Below are 22471 nucleotides of genomic sequence, written 5' to 3' on the forward strand. Positions count from 1 at the left end.
TTTATCCTGGAGTGCCATGTCTCATCTCGTTGTTAGCAATGACAACAAATACAATTCTAATTCTAAAATAACGACTGCCTCGGATTTGTCCGTCTACCTGGGAAACCAAAAATCGGGAAAAGTTTTCTCTACAAACGCGGGAAATTTTTTCCAAGTTCAGGAAGTCAACAAACCGCTACTAGTCGTCACGCTAGTTCGGGATCTCGGGCTGTGCAACAAACATGGACGCTGTTCAGCGATCGAAATCTGATATTTACACTGGGTAAGTAAGATTAAAAACAATATTTGGAAACAACTGAAAAAACACGTCGCCAAGTGGCAGGATTCTGTCATTTGGAGACAAATGGACCTAAAGACGATCTCTTTTTGAGAGTCACAAATTCTTAGTCTTCTTGATAAGTCTTTATCTGTGCAGCAGCACGACGAAAAGGGAAGACTACCTGCAGTGGCCTGAGTACTTTATGGCTGTGGCGTTTTTGTCTGCTCAGAGGAGCAAAGACCCAAACTCACAGGTGTGTATCCAATCTTTTGTCTACTCGTTTTAAAATATATTTCAGGAAGGCTTTTTTACATTTCGGACTGCAAAGGTTGTTGAGCAGTGTTCCCTCTAAGCTGCGCGCGTGCGCAATTGCGCACTGCTCGCACATTCTCAGCGCACAAGAAAATCTAGCCAGCGCACAAAAATGAGGGCTCAAAACTACTAATTAAGAAGCGACTTAAGTCAAAGTTACAGTGCATGAAGGTAAAAATACACGGTTTCCCCTGACGTTGTGTCCTAAATGCCGTATTTTGAAGTCGAGTCGAAGTAGAACGAAGTTGAGTAAAGTTAGTAGAGTTTGTCGAGTACCGGCTTCTTCGGCTCGGCTCACTAAAAGGATCCGGCTCTTTCGGGTCCTAAACGGCTCTTTGGGTTGTTTTTGCTTCTTTAATCCCAACCTGACCAAATATTATGTAATTATGCACAAAATGACTTAAAGGAAGGGGGGAATAGAACAAAAAAGAAAAAAAACACCAAAATGAAAAAGTAGTGAAAATCTGAGAAAAAAGAAACAAAAGAAAGAGCAAAAAGAAGGAAAAATTTAGAAAAAAGACAGAAAAAAAGAAAAGAAAGAAATGTAGGAAAAAAAGTAAATAGAGAAAAAAGTAACAGCTCGGAAACAATAAACACAATGAGATTTTTTTTAAAAGAATTTTTAAAAAAAAAGTAGAAAAAAACACGGAAAAAAAGAAGAAAAAGTTTGTTTTGCATTCAAATAATTTCCAATTATATCAAGTGAACCTTGTTGCCAACATTGTACTTCCACTAAAAAATGTGATTAAGTACAGTTCTTGCAACCGACTAAATAAGCCCCCAAAAATGTTAATATTATGCGACAAAATATATCAGGAAATAAAAAATGGATATCTTGTGAAAGAATTGTAAGAACAAAGGACGTTTGTAAGCTGTACAACCTTTGCAATAGTACATGAGTCAATTCATTCAAAAGAAAAAAATCATTTTGCATTGCCGGAAACTCGGCAAAATGTAACTTGATGTCAAGTTTTGGACATGTTTGATAATGGATTATCTTGCCACACTTGGTATTGCTGTTGCTCATTGTTGTTTCAAGCGTTGCTCACCGACTTTGTGTGAACGCCCAGACCCATAAGGAAAATTACAGGGAAAATTGTTGTTGAGTAATGAGCATGCGCGCATTTTAAAACCACCAGGGGCGCATTCCTCGAGTGAAGGCATACTGAAACGTTATAAATCAGTGAAGCCCTGCAGGGACATGCCTCACACACTCACACGTATGGGCTTCAAGATGAATCATTTCCTCAATTACGCCATCATGTGGACAGGAAAGTGTGTAACATGCCAAGGATCCACATTCAGGCTGGACTGGATGATGAGGCTTTCATTTTAGTTACGTTAGCAGCGCGCTGGAGACTGCTCTAAACATATCAAACAAATAGATTTCTTTTCAGTTACAATACAATACAGTTCAGAAAATCAACCATGACATTTTGACATACATTTTAACAAGATACTTTTAACAAGTGATCGTATAGTGGTTTTAAATTTTACAATGAATTCAACTTGACATACCGTCAAATCCGGACTATAGAGCGCACCTGATTATAAGCCGCACCCACCACTTTTTAAGTGATTTTCCCCTTTTGTACTTACACAAGCCGCACCTGTGTATAAGCCGCGTGCGCCCGCATTAAAACTTGTGACACGATCACAAGTTTAACCCAGACCAGACGATTGTGATTTTGTAGAGGTTTATTGTTCTATATTCTTTATCAATTATCATTATCCGTTATCGGTCAAACCATAATACACTACAAAGCCAATAGGCCGAGACACTTGCTCAAGGTCCTAGCCTCCTACCGACACAATCCAAAAGTCAATAGTACACAATCCTAGAACTACAGTCGTCATCATGAATGGAAAATTATACCCGTAATTAACGTATGATGCAGACTTGTAAAGTCCGGATCCCGTTGAAAGTAATCCAAGGAAACAAAATGTATATTTCCAAAGTTAAGGGTGGGAAAAATATATATCCACTATTGTCCGCTGCGACAACACAGATCTACCGGTAACTCCGCTTTACCCCACTTCCCATCAGCCCGCGTTTGCTTCGCCCCTTCTTTTTGATTTGCCCGTAGAACACCTAACAGAATAAATCTCTAAAATAAATACATTACAAAAATATACAGTTGCAAAAACATATTATACATGGTTACACATATTTACGAAGAAATACTCTTTTGGTTTGAACAAATTTATTGACACTAATAACAGCAAATAAACACCGAGAGAGTTTTCAAAGCTTTAATAATAATAATAATATAACTTTCATCCCAAACCGTGCCTTTGAAAGGTACCAACACACTAGTAGGATCACGCTCGCAATGCATCAAACGTGCCTGTCAATAAAAAAGCATCCCGTAATTGTGAAATTCACGGTGGATCGTCCTCAACTTCCTCCTTATATCTATCGCCATCAAAAGCGTCTTCCTCATTATCGGAACGTACCTTTCCGTTACAGACAATGTGCGCTTAAACTTAGAGGTTGCAGTCTTTCTTGGCGCACATATTCTACTGGTCTTAATCTTACCTTTTATACTCCAGCGCCGCTGGTGGCCATTAGAAAAATTACACAAATTGGCCGCTTCACTGAATAAGCCGCAGGGCTGAAAAATTGGGGAAAAAAGTAGCGGCTTATAGTACGGAATTTACGGTATTTTTAATCTGAATTTTAACCAACATCATCCTTTTTATACATTTATGAAAACAGAAATAATTACAATAACGAGTATAAAAAAACGGGAACAATTTACCTGCAATGTGCGACACAATAAACACACACCATGTGGTTAGCACCTCCGCTGGTTCTCAACATCTATGAGGGGAATTGGCATATCAGTAGAGTACAACATACAGCAAAACTATCGTTAATAACGACAGGAACAAAGCGAAAATAAATCCAAACAGCTTGACAATATCAATTACCGTATTTTCCGCACTATAAGGCGCACCTAAAAGTCTTAATTTTTTTCAAAAGCTGACCATGCGCCTTACAATACAGTGCGCCTTATATATGGCTCAATATTAAATTCGCAAGGTCTCGCAACTTACGCAACAGCCGTCGACTCGATTTTCCCCCGAACGTGGAGTAGTCCGCGGTGTATGCTGGGATTTATATACCGGCGTTTCATTGGCTAACCAATGTGTCAATCATCATTTGAATCGATCGCTATTGGCTAAAGTTATTCGGAGCCTCGGATTGGCTAGAGGGCCAAAACAAACCCTGCAATTGGCCGAAAAAGATGACTGAATAGCTAGCTTGCTAAACAACGCCATAAAGAAACATGTTTCATCAGTCTGTATCTGTAGATATTTTACTCTCCTGGATTTACTTCACTCACGGTTGTAAGAAGACCATGATTGCGTATCATTATTGAACGTGAGAACTTAGGTGAGCTATGCGGCTTTATATTTTCCCGGTATCTTGTTTTAGAACGATCTTGATGTTGCTGTGATGAGTTGAGTGAATTAAACTCTAAAAGTGTTTATTGTCATATGCACAGTAAAGTTGCGAGCGAAAAAGAAAATAGAAACTAAGGAATGGTTGGCATTTCTTGAATTCCAAGACTTTAACCTTCCGAATGATATTTGAAATGACGCATTTAAGTGACATCGTACGGACACCGCATCCGCACGTGTCTACCACCCGTATTTGCTTCTTTGCAAGCTTTGGGAATGTTAGGGGGGCAATAAGTTGGACTGAACCATCCGACTGTTTTGTCGACGTTCCCATTGTAGCGCCTTATAATCCGGTGCGCCTTATCTATGGAAGATATAGGAACAAAAACTATTTTTTGGGGGTGCGCCCTATAGTGCGGAAAATACGGTACATTCTTGTGTATGTTGCAAGATTTGTCAATTGTGGTTTTAATGTTGTCAATTAACTTTTTGCGGAGCACCAAAAGATATTAGCTTACCGTTAGCAGCGCGCTGGAGACTGCTAACAACGGTCATAAAATCACAGGCTAAACTAAACCTTACCCCCCACCAGCAGGTGGCACTGTTGGCCTCGTCATTGCAGGACACTTATACACGAACTATACAAGCATATTTCAGCAGGAATTTCAACAAAACAAAAGATATTATTACACTCATGACACATGAATGATCAGCTTTTCTGCAGGGCTTTTTAAGTCGAGACTTCCCAAAGCGCTTTACAGTGTGCTTCACATTTCCCAATAGCGGCCGTGCAGCCATGTAAGGCGCTAACCTGCTTATTGGGGGTATTAGGGGTTCAGTGTCTTACCCAAGGACACTTCGTCATGTAACACAGAGGAGCCGGGATTCGAACTGCGATCTCTTGATCCCAAGACGAGCGCTCCACCTCCTGAGCCACTGCCGCCCCCCCACATAGATGGAACATCGTAGAAAACCTAATGGGTTCAATTCCGTACTCATAGGGCATAGTTTTCACCAATGTTCCTTGTAATTTTCCTTACGGGTCTGAGCGTTCACACAAAGTCGGTGAGCAACGCAGTTTCCGGCAATGCAAAATGATTTTTCTCTTTTGACTGAATTGACTCATGAACTATTGCAAAGGTTGTACGGCCTAAAAACGTTGTTTGTTTTTACAATTCTTTCACAAAATTTCCATTTCTTTTTATTTCCTGATATATTTTGTCGCATAATATTAACATTTTTGGGGGCTTATTTAGTCGGTTGCAAGATACAGAACTGTACTTAGTCACATTTTTAGTGGAAGTACAATATTGGCAACAAGATTGACTTGATACAATTGGAAATTATTTGAATGCAACACAAACTTTTTCTTCCTTTTTCCGTGTTTTTTTTTCTACTTTTTTTTAAACTCTTTTAGAAAAAAATCTCATTGTGTTTATTTTTTCCGAGCTGTTACTTTTTTCTTTTTGTTCTCTATTTAGGCTTTTTTCTAAATGTGTCCTTTTTTTCTCAGCTATTCACTTTTTCAATTCGGTATTTTTTTTCTTTTTGTTCTATTCCCCCCTTCCTTTAAGTCATTTTGTGCATAATTGTACATAATATTTGGTCATGTTGGGATTAAAGAAGCAAAAACAACCTGAAGAGCCATTTAGGACGCGAAAGAGCCGGTTCCTTTTAGTGAGCCGAGCCGAAGAAGCCGGTTCTTGACAAACTCTATTAACTTTACTCAACTTCGTTCTCCTTCGACTCGACTTCAAAATACAGCATTTAGGACACAACGTCGGGGGAAACCGTGTATTTTTACCTTCATGCACTGTAACTTTGACTTATTACATTTTCAGTGGAAATACAATATTGGCAACAAGATTGACTTGATACAATTGGAAATTATTTGAATGCAACACAAACTTTTTCTTCTTAAATTCCTTTGAAAAAAAAATCTCAATGTGTTTATTTTTTCTGAGCTGTTACTTTTTTCTTTTTGTTCTCTAGGCTTTTTTCCTACATTTCTTTCTTTTCTTCTGGCTTTTTTCTAATTTTTTCCTTCTTTTTTTCTCAGCTTTTCACTACTTTTTCATTTTGGTATTTTTTTTCTTTTTTGTTCTATTCCCCCCTTCCTTCAACTCATTTTGTGCACAATTTTACTTAATATTTGGTCATGTTGGGATCAAAGAAGCAAAAACAACCTGAAGAGCCGTTTAGGACCCTTTTTAGTGAGCCGAGCCGAAGAAGCCGGTTCTCGACATACTCTTCTAACTTTACTCCGTTCGACTTAAAAATACCGCATTTAGGACACAACGTCAGGGGAACCCGTGTATTTTGACCTTCATGCACTGTAAATTTGACTTAAGTCGCTTCTTAATTAGTCATTTTGAGCCCTGATTTTTGTGCGCTGGTTAGATTTTCTTGTGCGCCGAGAATGTGCGAGCAGTGCGCAATTGCGCCCGCGCGCAGCTTAGAGGGAACACTGGTTCTCACTCCAGTTTACAGTTAAGGTGTCACACCAATAGACTCCATTTTAGCTGTACGTTGCTAAATAATGCTTTATATGGAAGCTCATTAAACAATCTATGTTCACTGTTGAGACACTTTATGACAAAAGCCCACATAACTAATTAAACAACCCGAAGGTAGGTGGGATCAAACCATATGATGCTGAGGGGGTAAGCACTATATATTGAAGGAGAAAAGGCCGCATGTTCTTTTCCAAGACCAGACCGAGTATTCGGACTTTGGAAAAAAACAGAGCTGGGGATAAGCAATGCAGTTGAGGACATTTATGACAAAGTATCAAATGCTGTCACAGTCTTGTTCTGCGGAGACTGAGGAGATCATTTCTTCTTCATGCCATGAGGCTCTTCAACTCCACCCGGGGGAGTAAACGCCCACATTAAACCCCACATTTGCATATTACCTTATTTTTATTACAGTGTGTAATTTCTGTAGCACTATTTACCGGAAATTCCGGACTATAAGCCGCTACTTTTTTCCCCAAAACTTTCAACCCTGCGGCTTATTCAGTGATGCGGCCAATTTATGTCATTTTTCCAACGGCCGCCACCGGCGCTCGAGTACAAAAGGTAAGATTTAGACTGCAACTTCTTAACTTTTGCACAAATTAAATCAGCGTAGACAAACAGAGCTACCGCACGTAAACTTTACTTTGCGAGCGTGTCGCTAGCGTGTTTTGGAATAAGGGAGCTATGATGACGCCTACATGACAAAGTCTCTTTCCCATACTGAAGGAAGACGATTTTGATGACGTCAGTTATAAGGAGGAAGATAAGGACGGTTTACCGTGCGTATTGCAAGTATGGTATGTTTTTTTAACAGAGCTGTTTACTGTGTTGAGAGCGTGTTGCTTGTAGCGTTTTGCTACCCTTCACAGGCACGGTTTGGGATGAAAGTTATAATATTATTATTATTAAAGCTTTGAAAACTCTCTCGGTGTACCGTCTTTCTTTGTAAATATGTGTAACCATGTATTATATGTATTTGCAACTGTATATTTTTGTAATGTATTTATTTTAGAAACTTATTCTGATATGTTTTGTACGAGCAAATGAGAAAGAAGGGGCGGGGCAAACGCGGTCTGACGGGAAGTGGAGTAAAGGTGAGACGTGTTTGTGGACGCGGCGGACAATAGTGGATATATATTTTTCCCACCCTTACCTTTGGAAATATACACTTTTTTTTTCTTGGATTACTTTCAACGGGACCTGGACTCTGCAGGTCTGCATCAAACCTTAACTACCGGTATCATTTTCCATTCATTTTGCCGGCTGTGTTTTTTGGACTTTATCGGGTATGGGTTAATTTCGTGTTTGTATTGCGTTTTTTCAATGTGGCCGCATGCGGCTAATATACAGGTGCGGCATGTGTATGTACAAAATCGGTTTTCCTCCCGAAATGTGGTGGGTGCGGCTTATAACCAGGTGCGCTCTATAGTCCGGAATTTACGGTAGATACTCTATAGCAAAACGTTACATTGGGTATTTTTGTATTCTATATCTTTAGTTTATTATATTGTTTTTCAACACAAGGATAATGCTGGAAGTGTGAATTTCCCCACAAGGATGAATAAAGTATCTATCTATCCATTCATCTATCCCTATCTAAAGACAAAATCAGAGTACACTCTGGTCCAGTCGATGGGAAGCGCGTCTCCCACCAAGAAAGGCATCGGAATGTTTCAGCCCCACTCCACTCCTATAGGAGAAAGGTGTGGATTATGCAAAACGTAAAAATGAAACGAACATGCTCACCTGGGAACTCGCATTACAAGATAAAAGAAAGGATCTCAATGGACAAGAGACTTTTGTTAAATCTGCACACTGCTGGATTTTGAAGGTTGCATGATAAGGGTGGAAGACCATTGCTGGGAAAGTACTGATACGAAAGGATACAGCAAGTAAATACTTCACTCAAATATGAGGATGAACATAAGTGCATTTATAACAACTAAAATGAATAATGCCATGATCAAATACTAAAAGTTATATTGCTGGAAAACTCATGTTATGGTGACAACTTACTCGGTGACCTGTTTTGATAATCTGACATATGCAGTGGAACCTCAGTTTTTGAACGCCTCTCAGTTCGAACAAATCGGAGTCCGACCAAAAATTCGGAGAAATTCTTGCTTCGCTGTTCGGTCAGAAAAATCGGAGATCGAACGCCGGTAATGCGTGAGTGCGTACGCTAGGGTGCGATGCTGAGCGGCGTACGGGTGGAGATCGCTCTTTTCGTGACCGACTGTTATCGCGTGCGGACGTGCTTCGGTTTGCTTTCGCTTTTAATATGGGTGTACCAAGTGTTATAGCCCCTAATTATGCCTCCGAATAAAGTCAGGCTAAGCAGCAAAGTTGCTACAGGTGAAAAAAGAAAAGTAGTGCGTACAACTATTGCATTTAAGAAAGAAATAATAGCAAAATATGAAGGAGATGTGCAAGTGTCTGATCTTGCCTGCGCCTTCTGCTGACCACCACAAAGGTAAAAAATCCTATTCATAATTCTTTTCTTTATCCTTTTTTTTTAATTTTTACGCGTCCATGTTAGCGTAATCTTTCGTACGGAAGATTACGATAACGCGAACGTACGATTAGCCTGGGTTAGCTTTGAGTTTACGTTAAACATTCAAGCTAAACATTCAGGGTGTTAGAACGGAGCCCAACATTCAGGGTGTTGGAACGCAGCCCCCTTTCCAATGAACCACTCACCACTTGTTGTGGGGACCCGGGTGCTAAATGACTTAAACGACCTGATTTTTTTATTTTTACGCGTTCATGTTAGCGTAATCTTTCGTACGGAAAGCGGACGTACGATTAGCCTGGGTTAGCTTTATGTTTACGTTAAACATTCAAGGTAAACATTCAGGGTGTTGGAACGGATTAAAACGATTTACTACTTACTTTTAATGGGAAAAACGATTTCAGTGATCGAACAAATCGGTTTTCGAACAGGGTTCTGGAACGGATTATGGTCAAGAACCGAGGTTCCACTGTATATGTGTATATAATACATACTAAATAAAATTCTAGAAGACCGAAAAAGACATGGGCTGACACCATAAAGGAATCAACTAGTGCCAAGTTTGCCATGACCCAAGAACAGGCCAGGGACCGTCAACAGTAGGGAAGGCTGTCCAGAGTTGCATCCTCATTGGACCCATGCGATTAAGGGATCCGTAAACCGCGATAACAATCTATTTTGTATTCAGAGTAGGAATTACACCCAATTTCTTTTATTGCACGCACCAATACATTATTCCGTCCGCATGATTGTGTTTTCGAGGAACTGATTCGTTTTGAAGCCTCTGTGTGTTTCCTGCAGGGCTTCACTGCTTTATAGGGCTTCATTTTGCCATCGCTACATCAATGTATACCAAGTAGCATCGTTTCTCAACTTTTTGAATTGTTTTTGTTTGATCATTTGAAGTCTGATCAGTTATTTTCTTGTCCGCAGGTGGGGGCCTGTATAGTGAATCAAGAGAACAAGATTGTAGGGATCGGCTACAACGGGATGCCTAACGGCTGTGATGACGACAAGTTACCCTGGGCTCGGTCCGCAGATGACCGTCTGGATACTAAATATCCATACGGTGAGAAGGTTTCTTTAAGAAAAGTATGCTGGTCTTCATGACAATAGAAAGCACATGACTGTTCCATCTGGTCACCTATAGTTATACAGCACTTTCAACTTGAAAGCTGGGACAACGGAAGCAATTTTACCACCGAAATTTGGGCTGCGCTCGGGTTTAAAATGTCAATTATTAAGAGCCATCCTTAGTGGAGGATCTGCACAGCATTGCATTTACTTTTACTTGTGTACCGTATTTTCCGCACTATAAGGCGCACCGGGTTATAGGGCGCACCCCCAAAAAACGGTTTTTGGTCGTCTATTTTCCATACATAAGGCGCACCGGATTATAAGGCGCTACAATGGGATTGTCGAGAAAACAGTCAGATAGTTCAGTCCAACTTATTACCCCCTTAACATTCCCAAAGCTTGCAAAGAAGCAAATACGTGTCTCAGAATTTTATTGTGGCGGGAAACGGGGTTCTTTACTGTGCATATGACAATAAACACTTTGAATTGAATTGAGTTTAAAAATAGACTCATCACAGAAACATCAAGATCGTTTTAAAACAAGATACCGGGAAAATATAAAGCCGCATAGCTCACCTAAGTTCTCTTGCAGCCATCACGTTCAATAACGATACGTAACCATGGTCTTCTTACAACCGTGAGTGTAGTAAATCCAGGAGAGTCAAATATTTACAAATACAGAATAGTAAAAAATGTTTTCTCGATGTCGTAGTGCAACCCAACGTGTGATTCACATTCACCTTTATCGGCCAATTGCAGGCTTTGTTTCGCCCCTTTAGCCTATGCGAGCCTGTAAATGATCAAAAGGATCCGCCCCCTTTACCTCCGAATAACTTTAGCGAATAGTGACTGATTCAAATGATGATTGACACATTGGTTAGGAAATGAAACGCCGGTATATAAATCCCAGCATAAACCGCGGACGACTTCGCCTTCGGGGGAAAATCTAGTCGGCGGCTGCTCGCTTTAGTTGCAAGACGTTGCGACTTAATATTGATCCATATATAAGGCGCACTGTATTATAAGGTGCATGGTCAGCTTTTGACAAAAATAAAGGCTTTTAGGTGCGCCTTATAGTGCGGAAAATACGGTAATAGAGATTCAAAGATTCCCAAAACGTACTCAAGTAAATGTACTCCTTTACTACCCACCTCTGCTTTCAAGACAATTCTATTTCATTCTAAATCGTAAAAGGTGCTCCTTCACCATTATATGGAAGTGAACAATATTTTAAATCCACTTGTGAACGGTATCAATGTTCATTTTTTTTTCTCCCGCAGTGTGTCATGCAGAGCTAAATGCCATCATGAACAAGAACAGTGCCGACGTGAAGGGCTGCACAATGTATGTCGCACTGTTCCCCTGTAACGAGTGCGCCAAACTCATCATCCAAGCAGGTTGGGATCCCATAAATACACACTTCTCCTGTTATTATTATCAGCAGTTGAATGAGTCTGTTCATTTGTACCGTATTTTCTAGACAATAAGTCGCTCTGGAGTATAAGTCGCACAGCCCGAAAATGGATAATTTTATTTTCTCTATCTACCCTGGTCATATCCCTCGAGAGGGGTGACCGACAGCCAGTGTTCCCTGTAAGCTGCGCGTGTGCGCAATTGCGCACTGCTCGCACATTCTCGGCGCACAAGAAAATCGAGCCAGCGCACAAAAATGAGGGCTCAAAATGACTAATTAAGAAGCGACTTAAGTGAAAGTTGCAGTGCATGAAGGTAAAAATACACGGGTTCCCCTGACATAAAGAATGAGTTTGGAGCTAAGCAAAAGCAGCGCCATAAAGATCAACAAAGTCGCATTATAGCTTTTGAAGTTAAAAACGTTAAAATTTTAACCCACTACAACTGAATTTGATGACCAGTTCCAAAGCCATTTTCAAGACGTATCTTTCAAGAGAAGCAAGATCGCATTAGGAGGTACAACTTTCAGGACAATCAATTTTGAAATCTGTTATTTGTTAATGTTTGCATTATTATGATATTATTATGATACATTTGCAGACTCATTTTTATTGATATTTAAATGCTCTGGAAAATAGACTAAGGCAATGTGACTCAAAAATCCTGGAATTTGAATGGATAGTTATTCAAGCCGGACTAAGTAGGACATCACTGAAGGCCTAGGTATGAAATGCACAGCGCGCCACTGCCATCCTCCAATATATTCAAGGAGCTGATCTTTCTTGTACCGTAAATTCCAGACTATAGAGCGCACCTGATTATAAGCCGAATTTAAAAAAAAGTAGAAAAAAAACACTGAAAAAGTAAGAAAAAGTTTGTGTTGCATTCAAATAATTTCCAATTGCAACTTTCACTAAAAAATGTGACTAAGTACAGTTCTGTATCTTGCAACCGACTAAATAAGCCCCCAAAAATGTTAATATTATGCGACAAAATATATCAGGAAACAAAAAGAAATGGATATCTAAATAATTTTGCGTTGCCGGAAACTCAGCAAAATGTAACTTGATGTCAAGTTTTGGACATGTTTGATAATGAATTATCTTGCCACACTTGGGATTGCTGTTGCTCACTGTTGTTTCAAGCATTGCTCACCGACTTTGTGTGAACGCTCAGACCCGTAAGGAAAATTACAGGGAACATTCCCGACAGCAAGACAAAAACATACACAAAAACAAAGATATTAAAAAACAACCAAAAATTATTCCTGTGGTGAGGGCCCCTCTCCCTCTGGTAGAGGGAGCGAAAGGACTGGGGATCCTCTCCTCTCAATCTCTACTCCCAAAGAGAGAACGCTCCCCTTGAAGTTATAGCTCTCCGCCACTACATGGCAGTGTTTCCATATCAATGCCAATGAGGGGAATTGAGGCATAAATCAAGCCAAGAAAGTCCGAGAAGATTTTCTTATATTTAGTCTACATTATATACGTGTAACTGTCATGCTTTTGACTTCAATAACTAATACAAATTCATTCAATACGTGGGCTCAGCAACCAGGAGAGATCCGGCCATCTCTGTCTGTCCCTCACCCCCTCATACACCCCCCTACGGAGGAAAACAAAGCCTGCAACAAGGACAGTACAAACATCTTCTTTGTTCCTTATCTTCTTTGTTTTCTTTATCCTCACTGTAAAATGTGGAACTGGAGTGCCACGTCCAATATATTCAACCTATGTTGTAACAATGACAATAAAGGTCTATTCTATTCTAACTCTGTGTTAGTTTACATAAACAAGGAGACCCATTTATTTTACCTGCCATTCGATTACGTTTAGTTACATTACATAATGGTCTACGAACAGACTGAGGAGATCATTTCTTCCTCATGCCATGAGGCTCTTTAACTCCACCCGGGGGAGTAAAAGCCCACATGAAACCCCACCCCCTCATTAGCATTTTACCCTATTTTATTAGTGTGTATATTCCGTAGCACTATTTAAATCCTCTATATCAACACGTTATATTGGGTATTTTTGTATTCTATTTCTTTTATTTTATTATTTTATTTTTCAACACAAGGAAACTGCTGAAAGTGTGAATTTCCCTACGGGGATGAATAAAGTATCTATCTGTCTGTCCGTCTCTCTACCACTCTTTCTATCTATCTCTATCCATCTCTATCTATCTCTATCTATCTCTATTTGTCTATCTATCTCTCTATCTATCTTGCTCTATCTATCTTGCTCTATCTATATCTCTATCTATCTCTATCAATCTCTATCCATCTCGATTTGTCTATCTATCTCTCTATCTCTATCTATCTAGCTTGCTCTATCTATTGCTCCATCTCTATTTGTCTCTCTCTCTCTATCTATCTATATCTATCTTGCTCTCTCTATATCTCTATCTATCTCTATCTCTTCTATATCTATCTCGATCTATCTATCTATCAAGTCAAGTCAAGTCATTTTTATTTGTATAGCCCTAAATCACGAAGAGTCTCAAAGGGCTTCACAGATTATTACACTATATTACACAGACTATTTTTCAGCTGACCAGAAGAGTAGGTTATTCATATGCAATGGAGTTTTAAGTTTAGATTTAAACATTTCCACGGAGGTTGCAGATCGGATCTCAGGGGGAAGGGCATTCCTCAGTGAATTCAACTTCCTAAATCCCTGTAAATATGCTTTATTTTATGTAATAAATATGCTTTATAAAGCTGTATTTTTTAAATAATACGATAAAAACTGTATACTTCGTTTATGTGTGCATTTATCTATGTATTAAAAGATGAAAGAAGTGCTAAATTCAAAGACTATGAGGGGAATCTCTGCTCTATGATGTCTTAAAGATGCTGTGATACAGTTTATCAACTATCTATCTATCTCTACCTCTCTTTCTATCTATCTCTATCCATCTCTCTATCTCTCTATCTCTATTTGTCTATCTATCTCTCTATCTCTATCTATCTATCTTGCTCTATCTCTATCCATCTCTATTTGTCTATCTATCTATATCTATCTTGCTCTATCTATATCTCTATCTATCTATTTCTATCTATCTATATATCTCTCTATATCTCTATCTATCTCTATCTATTTTTCTATCTCTCTAGCTATCTCTATCTCTTCTATATCTATCTCGATCTATGTATCTCTATCAACTATCTATCTCTTTCTATCTATCTATCTATCTATCTATCTCTCTATCTATCTATATCCAAAATTTACATCGGACCCTTTGAGGACTGGCATTTTCCTGATGTGGCCCTCTGTTCAAATGAGTTTGACACCCCAGCAGGTTCCTGGACTGTGTCTCCAGAAAAAGCTGACAGCTTACACGACATCACTGGAGTATTCAAAGACCTCCAAATAAAAACAGCTTTTAGTTAGATTTGAAATACTGACCACCGAGCGATAACTTGTCTTACAAACCCTTATCTTTCAAGAACAAATGAATAATTTTTCACATATTTATTGTAATCAATCACAATTAACTTCTGTCCAGGAATTAAAGCCGTGGTCTATCTTTCTGATAAATACCATGACACACTTGAGATGACTGCCTCGAGAAGACTACTGAACATGGCCGGAGTGGAGATCCAGTGAGTAACTGTTCCAAGCAGTGTTCCCTCTAAGCTGCGTGCGTGCGCAATTGCGCACTGCTCGCATATTTTCGGCGCACAAGAAAATCTAGCCGGCGCACAAAAATCAGGGCTCAAAATTACTAAATAGAAAGCGACTTAAGTCAAAGATACAGTGCATGAAGGTCAAAATACACGGGTTCCCCTGACGTTGTGTCCTAAATGCGGTATTTTGAAGTCGAGTCGAAGTAGAACGAAGTTGAGTAAAGTTAGTAGAGTTGTTCGAGAACCGGCTTCTTCGGCTCAGCTCACTAAAAGGAACCGGCTCTTTCGGGTCCTAAACGGCTCTTCAGCTTGTTTCTGCTTCTTTAATCCCAACATGACCAAATATTATGTAAAACTATGCACAAAATGACTTAAAATAAGGTGAAATAGAACAAAAAAGAAAAAAATACCAAAATGAAAAAGTAGTGAAAAGCTGAGGGAAAAAAAGAAACAAAAGGAAGAGAAAAAAAGAAGGAAAAATTTAGAAAAAAGCCAGAAAAAAAGAAAAGAAAGAAACATAGGAAAAAAGTAAACACAGAACAAAAAGAAAAAAAGTAACAGCTCGGAAAAAATAAACACAATGAGATTTTTTTTAAAGGAATTTAAAAAAAAAGTAGAAAAAATAAGAAAAAGTTTGTGTTGCATTCAAATAATTATATCAAGTGAATCTTGTTGCCAACATTCTACTTCCACAAAAAAATGTGATTAAGTACAGTTCTGTACTAAATAAGCCCCCAAAAATGTTAATATTATGCGACAAAATATATCAGGAAATAAAAAAAAATGGATATCATGTGAAAGAATTGTAAGAACAAAGGACGTTTGTAAGCCGTACAACCTTTGCAATAGTACATGAGTCAATTCATTCAAAAGAGAAAAATCATTTTGCATTGCCGGAAACTCGGCAAAATGTAACTCAATGTCAAGTTTTGGACATGTTTGATAATTAATTATCTTGCCACACTTGGGATTACGGTGGCTCACTGTTGTTTCAAGCGTTGCTCACCGACTTAGTGTGAACGCTCAGACCTGGGGAAAATTACAGGGAACATTGGTTCCAAGCCTTTGACTTTATATTACTACTACGAATTAAGTAAGCGCATTTTTTAGTAATTTGGAGTTTAAGGGAAATACAAACTCTGAAAACAGACTAAACCAGGTTATTGGCCGCTGGTCCGGGTCAGTATAGTTCCTCTTAGGCTTTGCGTAAGCATATGCTGAAGGATTCGCCTAATGAATGACTAATTTTGGAAATTCAAGTGCTTCCTAACTGATGCAACAACGGCAAACCAAAGAATAATGAATGATAAATTAACAGAAGAGGAAAGGAATAGACAGAAACCTTGGGTTTTCATTACTGAAATCCTGAAACAAACTATGAAATCTAAAAAGGAATTGAAAGCAAAATCATTTGAGTAAAAAAGACTAGTGGTGGCTGGTGGGGGGTGCTGGGCACATTACTTTCTGGCGGCTTTCTTTGAAGTTGCGAGCTCTCACCGCTCTGACCAGCCTCCTGGGGGGTTGTCCAGACAACCTGGAGTGTCCTTTGTTTAACAAATGCGGCATAACATACTGTACCTCACACCCAGTTGCTACCTGATAATTCAAACACTGTAAATAATTGAATTAAAGCATAGTATGGGATTGAATGGCTAGGTCGGACATTGTGTTATCAGTTTTTTTGATATTGCAAAACAGAATAGTGACCCAACGTTGAATGGCATCTGGTGTTGACTAATGGAGCTGATCGGTAATGGCGTCTTGCTAAATGTGTCTGGTCTTGCACACTCCTTGCTCTCCACAGAAATGAATTGTGGGGTATCTGCGTCCGAGCTTTCACTGCTCTGACCAGCCTCCTGGGGGGTTGTCGAGACAACCTGGAATGTCCTCCTTTTACCGAATGCGGGATAACATACTGTACCTCACACCCTGTTGCTACCTGATAATTCAAACACTGTAAATACCGTAAATTCCGGACTATAGAGCGCACCTGATTATAAGCCGCACCCACCATTTTTCAGGTGATTTGCCACTTTTGTACTTACACATGCCGCACCCATGTAAAAGCCGCGTGCGCGGCATTAATACTTGAGGCACAACCACAAGCTTAACCCAGACCAGACTGTATGTTTCACGATTGTATCTTTTTTTTTTTTTTTTTTTTTGGTTTGAACAAATTTATTGACACTAAGAACAGAAAACAATCATGACAATCTCAACAGCAATTAAGCACATTCACAATATTATATTCCAATATTACGTTTTTAACAGCAAACACAAAGTGAGGTTTGAACAAACCTTCTCGAAAATCAAACATATTCACAATTTCATTATATAACATCTTTGTTAGTGTCAATAGATCCGTCCAGGCCAAAGTCGATTGTCCTCGGTCTGAACAAATCCACCTACATAGATAATACACAATTCCAGAACCCCTGCTTTTATCATAAATGGAAAATGAAACCCGTAATTAACGTATGATGCAGACTTGTAAAGTCCGGGTCCCGTTGAAAGTAATCCAAGGAAACAAAATATATATTTCCAAAGTTAAGGGTGGGAAAAATATATATCCACTATTGTCCGCTGCGACAACAGACAGATCTACCGGTAACTCAGCTTTGCCCTAATTCCCATCAGCCCGCGTTTGCTCCGCCCCTTCTTTTTGATTCGTCCGTAGAACACATAACAGAATAAATCTCTTAAATAAATGCATTACAAAAATATACAGTTGCCAATACATATTGGTCACAGAATAGTGACCCAACGTTGAATGGCACCTGGTGTTGACTAATGGAGCTGATCGGAAATGGCGTCTCGCTAAATGTGGCTGGTCTGCGCAGGCTTCATAGCTGGTGTGAAGAATAAAAAACAAGGGAAGCAAGTAAACTCCGAGCTTGCCGTTTTTCCGGTGGATTGTAGATGCTTGGACAAACGTGTCTGCTGGCACTGTTGATCGTGCTTTGTCAAAAACAGGCATCGTTTCCAAAGATAGAAAGATACTCTGAAATCAAAGAAAGTGAACCTGGTACGCCTGATGGGCTTACGGAACAGTAGTTCAGAAACTGAGGATGAAGACTTTGATAGGTTTAATTGATAAAGATTACAAGTAAAAAAAACAAAACTAAGTGAATTGTGGTTGTTATAACCGACTGTTTTGTTGACGTTCCAACCGTAGCGCCTTATAGTCTGGTGCGCCTTATGTATGGAAAATGTATGACAAAAAGGTATTTTTGGGGGGTGCGCCTTATAACCCGGTGCGCCTTATAATCGTGAAAATACAATACTAAGAGCTCGTCCTGCTGGCGGGACCAAACCCTATAGATGGGTTTTTTTTTTTCCTGGTAATTTTTTTATTCCCAAAAGATTTCCCCACAGGGCAGCATGGCGGCGCAGTGGTTAGCGCGTATGCCGCACAGTTCTATGGTCTTGGGAACCTCCTGTGTGGGTTCAAATCCAGCTACCGAACTTCCTGTGCGGAGTTTGTGTGTTCTCCCCATGCTTGCGTGGGTTTCCTCCGGGCACTCCGGTTTCCTCCCACATTCCAAAGACATGCATTTCAGGTGGATTGGCCGGTCAAAATTGTCCCTGACAAGTGAGTTGTCTGTCCCAGTGTGCCCTGCGATTGGATGGCAACCAGTTCAAGGTGTCCCCTGCCCACTGCCTGATGATTGCTGGGATGGGCTCCAGCACCCCCGCGACCCTACTGAGGATAAGCGGTGCAGCTAATGAGATGAGATTTCCCCACATTTTTTATATTCAAGCACGTTTTTCAAAATACATTCTATGATACCTTTATTTTTGCATTTTTTTTTTGAAAATCATTTTCTGTGTGCGGGTTCTTCTCAAGGTTTTTTAATTTTTCTGATGTTGAGATTTCTGAGTTTTTCCTTGCCCTCATGTCGATTTTAGATCAGGGGATGGTGTCATAATAGTCTGTAGTCTGCAATAGTCTTTGATCTGTGCAGCCATTTGAGAATCCTTGTGATTAAGGGCGTCACAAATACACATGACTTGACTGAGGTTTTTGAGTTTTTCCTTGCCCTCATGTAGGTCTGAGATCAGGGGATGTTGTCATAATAGTCTGTCGTTTGCGATAATGTGCAGCTCTTTAAGACTCCTTGTGATTAAGGGCGTCACAAATAAACATGACTATTTTCCGTTAAATTGTTTATGTATTGTTTTGTATAGTTAAATATAGTTCATTGTTGATTTTTTTTTAATTTTCATTGCACTTTTTTATGGTCTATTCTTTTTGTTCCTTTTAAATTTGGCAATTTTGGCCCTCCCTGGAAGCTACAACCCGCAAGTTAGATAGATAGATAGATACTTTATTCATCCCCGTAGGGAAATTCACACTTCCAGCAGTCTACCCCGTTGTTTCTTAACAGATGAACATGATGCCCTAGGGGTGCTTGTAGCGAAGTGGATGACGTCACGCCAGTCCAAAAATTCGACATCCCTGCGGCAGATGGAAAACTTTTCTTTGTGAAAATCCAGGGATACACCACCTCGTGTTAGCAGGTCCGCCTCCTCTCCGATTCCCCCCGGCTTTCGTGTCTCTGTTTAGCGGCGTTGAAGCCGGATTGCTCCGGGTAGCTCCGGGTGGCTACACGTTAGCGTCCGGGGTGCTAAACGTGAGCCACGTTTCCGCAAAACACAGCAACTGCGCTCCCTGTGCGCTTCGATGTTTTCCACCAGCACTCGATGATCTTATTTGGTCGTGAGTTCGCATTTACCATGATTACGGATGGTACCAAAGACTTATAACGCCGCTAGCCGCTTCGCTAGCTCCGGCTTTTCTTCCACGATAGGCCCCTTCATCACTCCGGCACGAGAATTCTTCAGGGCAAGGAGTTGAAATTCCTTAAATACACGCATTTCTTGTGCGTTAAAACCCATGTCCATAGGATAGAAGTAATCCATAGTGTAGTTGTCAAAACGGGAAGAAAAAACACCGAAGATAGGAGCAGACAATAAAACAATAGGGCAGCTGCTGGAAAAGGCAGCCGCTCGTGGCAGCGCCGCTTTGAAAGGTCTTTCATTATCTACTTTTATCGAAGCGCTTGAGTTCTAAGAAAGTAAAAAAATCCAGAGCAATGTTTAAATTCTTATCGTTAATTCTTAGTTTATTTGATGCCTTTTTTTGTACATACTGTATTTTCAATGTCCTCTTATCTTCCCGTTTTAGGCAATTCCAGCCGAAAAGGAGCAAGATTACCATTGATTTTAATTCCATAAACCAAACGAGCACCCTGGACAACATGAACAAGTGACAGAGCGGATCCCGAATCTCGGCCTGGAATATCAAAAGTAGAGATTGGCACTCCATTCCGAGGTCCACAAGATTTGAACTGTAGTATTTTGCATACTGGATACTCGGAAGGAACAGGTGATGTATTTCCTCTTTTTGACCTCCAGCTACAAGTCCTCATGTTTTTAGTTAAAATGGGTCATTTAAAATTGTACATATTTTTAATTCTTCATGTATTTATCGGAGTTTTCGTCCAATTATATTTCCAGGAGGTTTCGGTTTTGTTATTTTTATCTTAAACTGTCACATTTTATGATCAAGAATTGCATTTAAAGGAATTTGACTTTGAGCTTGGCTATCTTGTCAGTATCGGAGAGAGTTTGTCCACGGTGCATAATATCTCAAACTTTGTTTTTTTTTCGTAACACTTTAAGCTTATGGTTTTGGTTTTTTGTTGACCCAACAAGGACTGGTTTTGCCTGACCAAATTGCAGACATTTTTAATATTATCTTCAGGGTTGGGTAGGGTTATTTTAACTGGATTACTTTCAATTATTTTTGGATTACTCCAATACCAAAATTTTTAAACAAAGGACACTCCAGGTTGTCTGGACAACCCCCCAGGAGGCTGGTCAGAACGGTGAGAGCTTGGACGCAGACACCCCACAATTCGCAACTTCAAAGAAAGCCACCAGAAAAGAAATGTGCCCAAATATGCTAATAAAAGACAAAAGAAACTAAATATGAATAAAATGACTCAATTTTGTGCAGGCTTGGGGAGTAACGGAATACATGGAAGGGCAAAAATGATGTTGGCAAGCTGTTTGGATTTATTTTCATTTTGTTTCTGTCGCATTTATGTTAGTTTTGCCGGAGATCAAAGCCAGGAGAGGAAGCTTACCACATGTTGTGAGTCATAATTGTATTCCTATTTAGTTTCTTTTGTCTTTTATTATCATATTTGGTATTGGAGTAATCCAAAAGTAATTGAAAGTAATCCAGTTAAAGTAACCCTACCCAACCCTGATTATCTTTGTATTAAGAGTGACCGTTTGGATTTTTAGCTAGTCCTTCAAATAGTTCAGTATTGTCATCAGTACCAGAAAAAGCTTTCATACCTAAAAAAAAATTCAATATACAACTTCAATGCTCGAATAAAGAAAACGTGATTCATTCTTATTGCCGAGTATGTTTTGGGTGTCAAGTACTATATTGAAGAGTATTACTGGGCAGTGTTTTACCTGTGAAAAGTGATGGGTCCCGGGGACTCGCATGCTCAAATAGCAAATCAATGGGTCCCAACAGAGATCTAAGGGTCCCCAAAATTTTGTGTTATTGAGGTTGAAATTGTAAATCGGTGACAAATGTATAATAAAAATGTATATATTCATTCAGTTTTAATCATCAAATTATTAATTTTCTGCATCAAATTATTGTTGGTAATATACCGATTAAAGGGATAACCACAAACCTGTCTTTTTTTTCATTTTCTCCTTTTATACTTCCTTTTTTCTCAACTTTATACAACATAATCATTCGTAATATAATGCATCAAAGCAAGTGAGCCGTTTGAGAGCCGGCTCTCTTGAACGAGTTGAGCCGAAAAAGCCGGTTCTCTAAAAAGAGACGGTCTTTTCACCACACAACTCGAGATGGGCGTGCAGACGAAAACTCGAACCGCGAGACCAAAACAACAATGGCGGATCTGCCTCACGAAAAGTTTGGAGTGCGGTAAATCTTTGTTTAAAAACAAAACGTAATCGGGCAATAATGACAATTTTGTGTCAAAAAAGTTGCGTCCCGGGGACGCACGTTGATTTGAAACTATGCGTCCCGTCTAAGACGCAGGGACGCGGGCAAACACTGACTGGGTAATGGATTACAAGTACAATATACGGTATTTCCTCTGTTTTCCACAGTCATCTGTTCTATAACCATCTACGTTTAGTGAATTTCCGCTAAGTCAAAGTTTTTGCATCACTTAAAAACAGTCATAAAACAGTAGTGGTCCAAAGTTTCCATACACTTGTGAAGAACATAATATCATTGCTCTCTTGAGTTTCCAGTTATTTCTACTACTGACTTTTCT

The 22471-nt window shown here is 39.5% G+C and overlaps 1 protein-coding gene across 2 annotated transcripts; it reads left to right on the forward strand.

Annotated features, from left to right (window-relative positions):
- Positions 1–27: 27 nt before the first annotated feature.
- On the forward strand, positions 28–21561 carry dctd (dCMP deaminase). 2 transcript variants are annotated; one of them, XM_088341656.1, is made up of 6 exons: positions 28–262; positions 419–512; positions 9944–10079; positions 11368–11484; positions 15011–15107; positions 20320–21561. In XM_088341656.1, the coding sequence occupies exons 1-6, from the start codon at positions 222–224 to the stop codon at positions 20402–20404; spliced, it is 570 nt and encodes a 189-aa protein (XP_088197782.1). In that variant the 5' UTR covers positions 28–221; the 3' UTR covers positions 20405–21561. The 2 variants fall into 2 exon arrangements, with proteins under 2 accessions (XP_088197782.1, XP_088197781.1); XM_088341655.1 differs by having other exon boundaries at positions 31–262; positions 416–512.
- The last annotated feature ends 910 nt before the right edge of the window (positions 21562–22471 follow it).

The sequence above is a fragment of the Urocampus carinirostris genome, chromosome 8, assembly GCF_059441175.1.
Source record: "Urocampus carinirostris isolate Australia breed hairy pipefish chromosome 8, RoL_Ucar_1.0, whole genome shotgun sequence".
In the NCBI taxonomy this organism is placed as follows: domain Eukaryota; kingdom Metazoa; phylum Chordata; class Actinopteri; order Syngnathiformes; family Syngnathidae; genus Urocampus; species Urocampus carinirostris.

Coding starts and splice junctions, on each gene's coding strand:
- dctd (XM_088341655.1), top strand. CDS start 222: ATGGACGCTGTTCAGCGATCGAAATCTGATATTTACACTGG. Junction 263..415: donor AAATCTGATATTTACACTGG/GTAAGTAAGATT, acceptor TTATCTGTGCAG/CAGCACGACGAAAAGGGAAG. Junction 513..9,943: donor GCAAAGACCCAAACTCACAG/GTGTGTATCCAA, acceptor TCTTGTCCGCAG/GTGGGGGCCTGTATAGTGAA.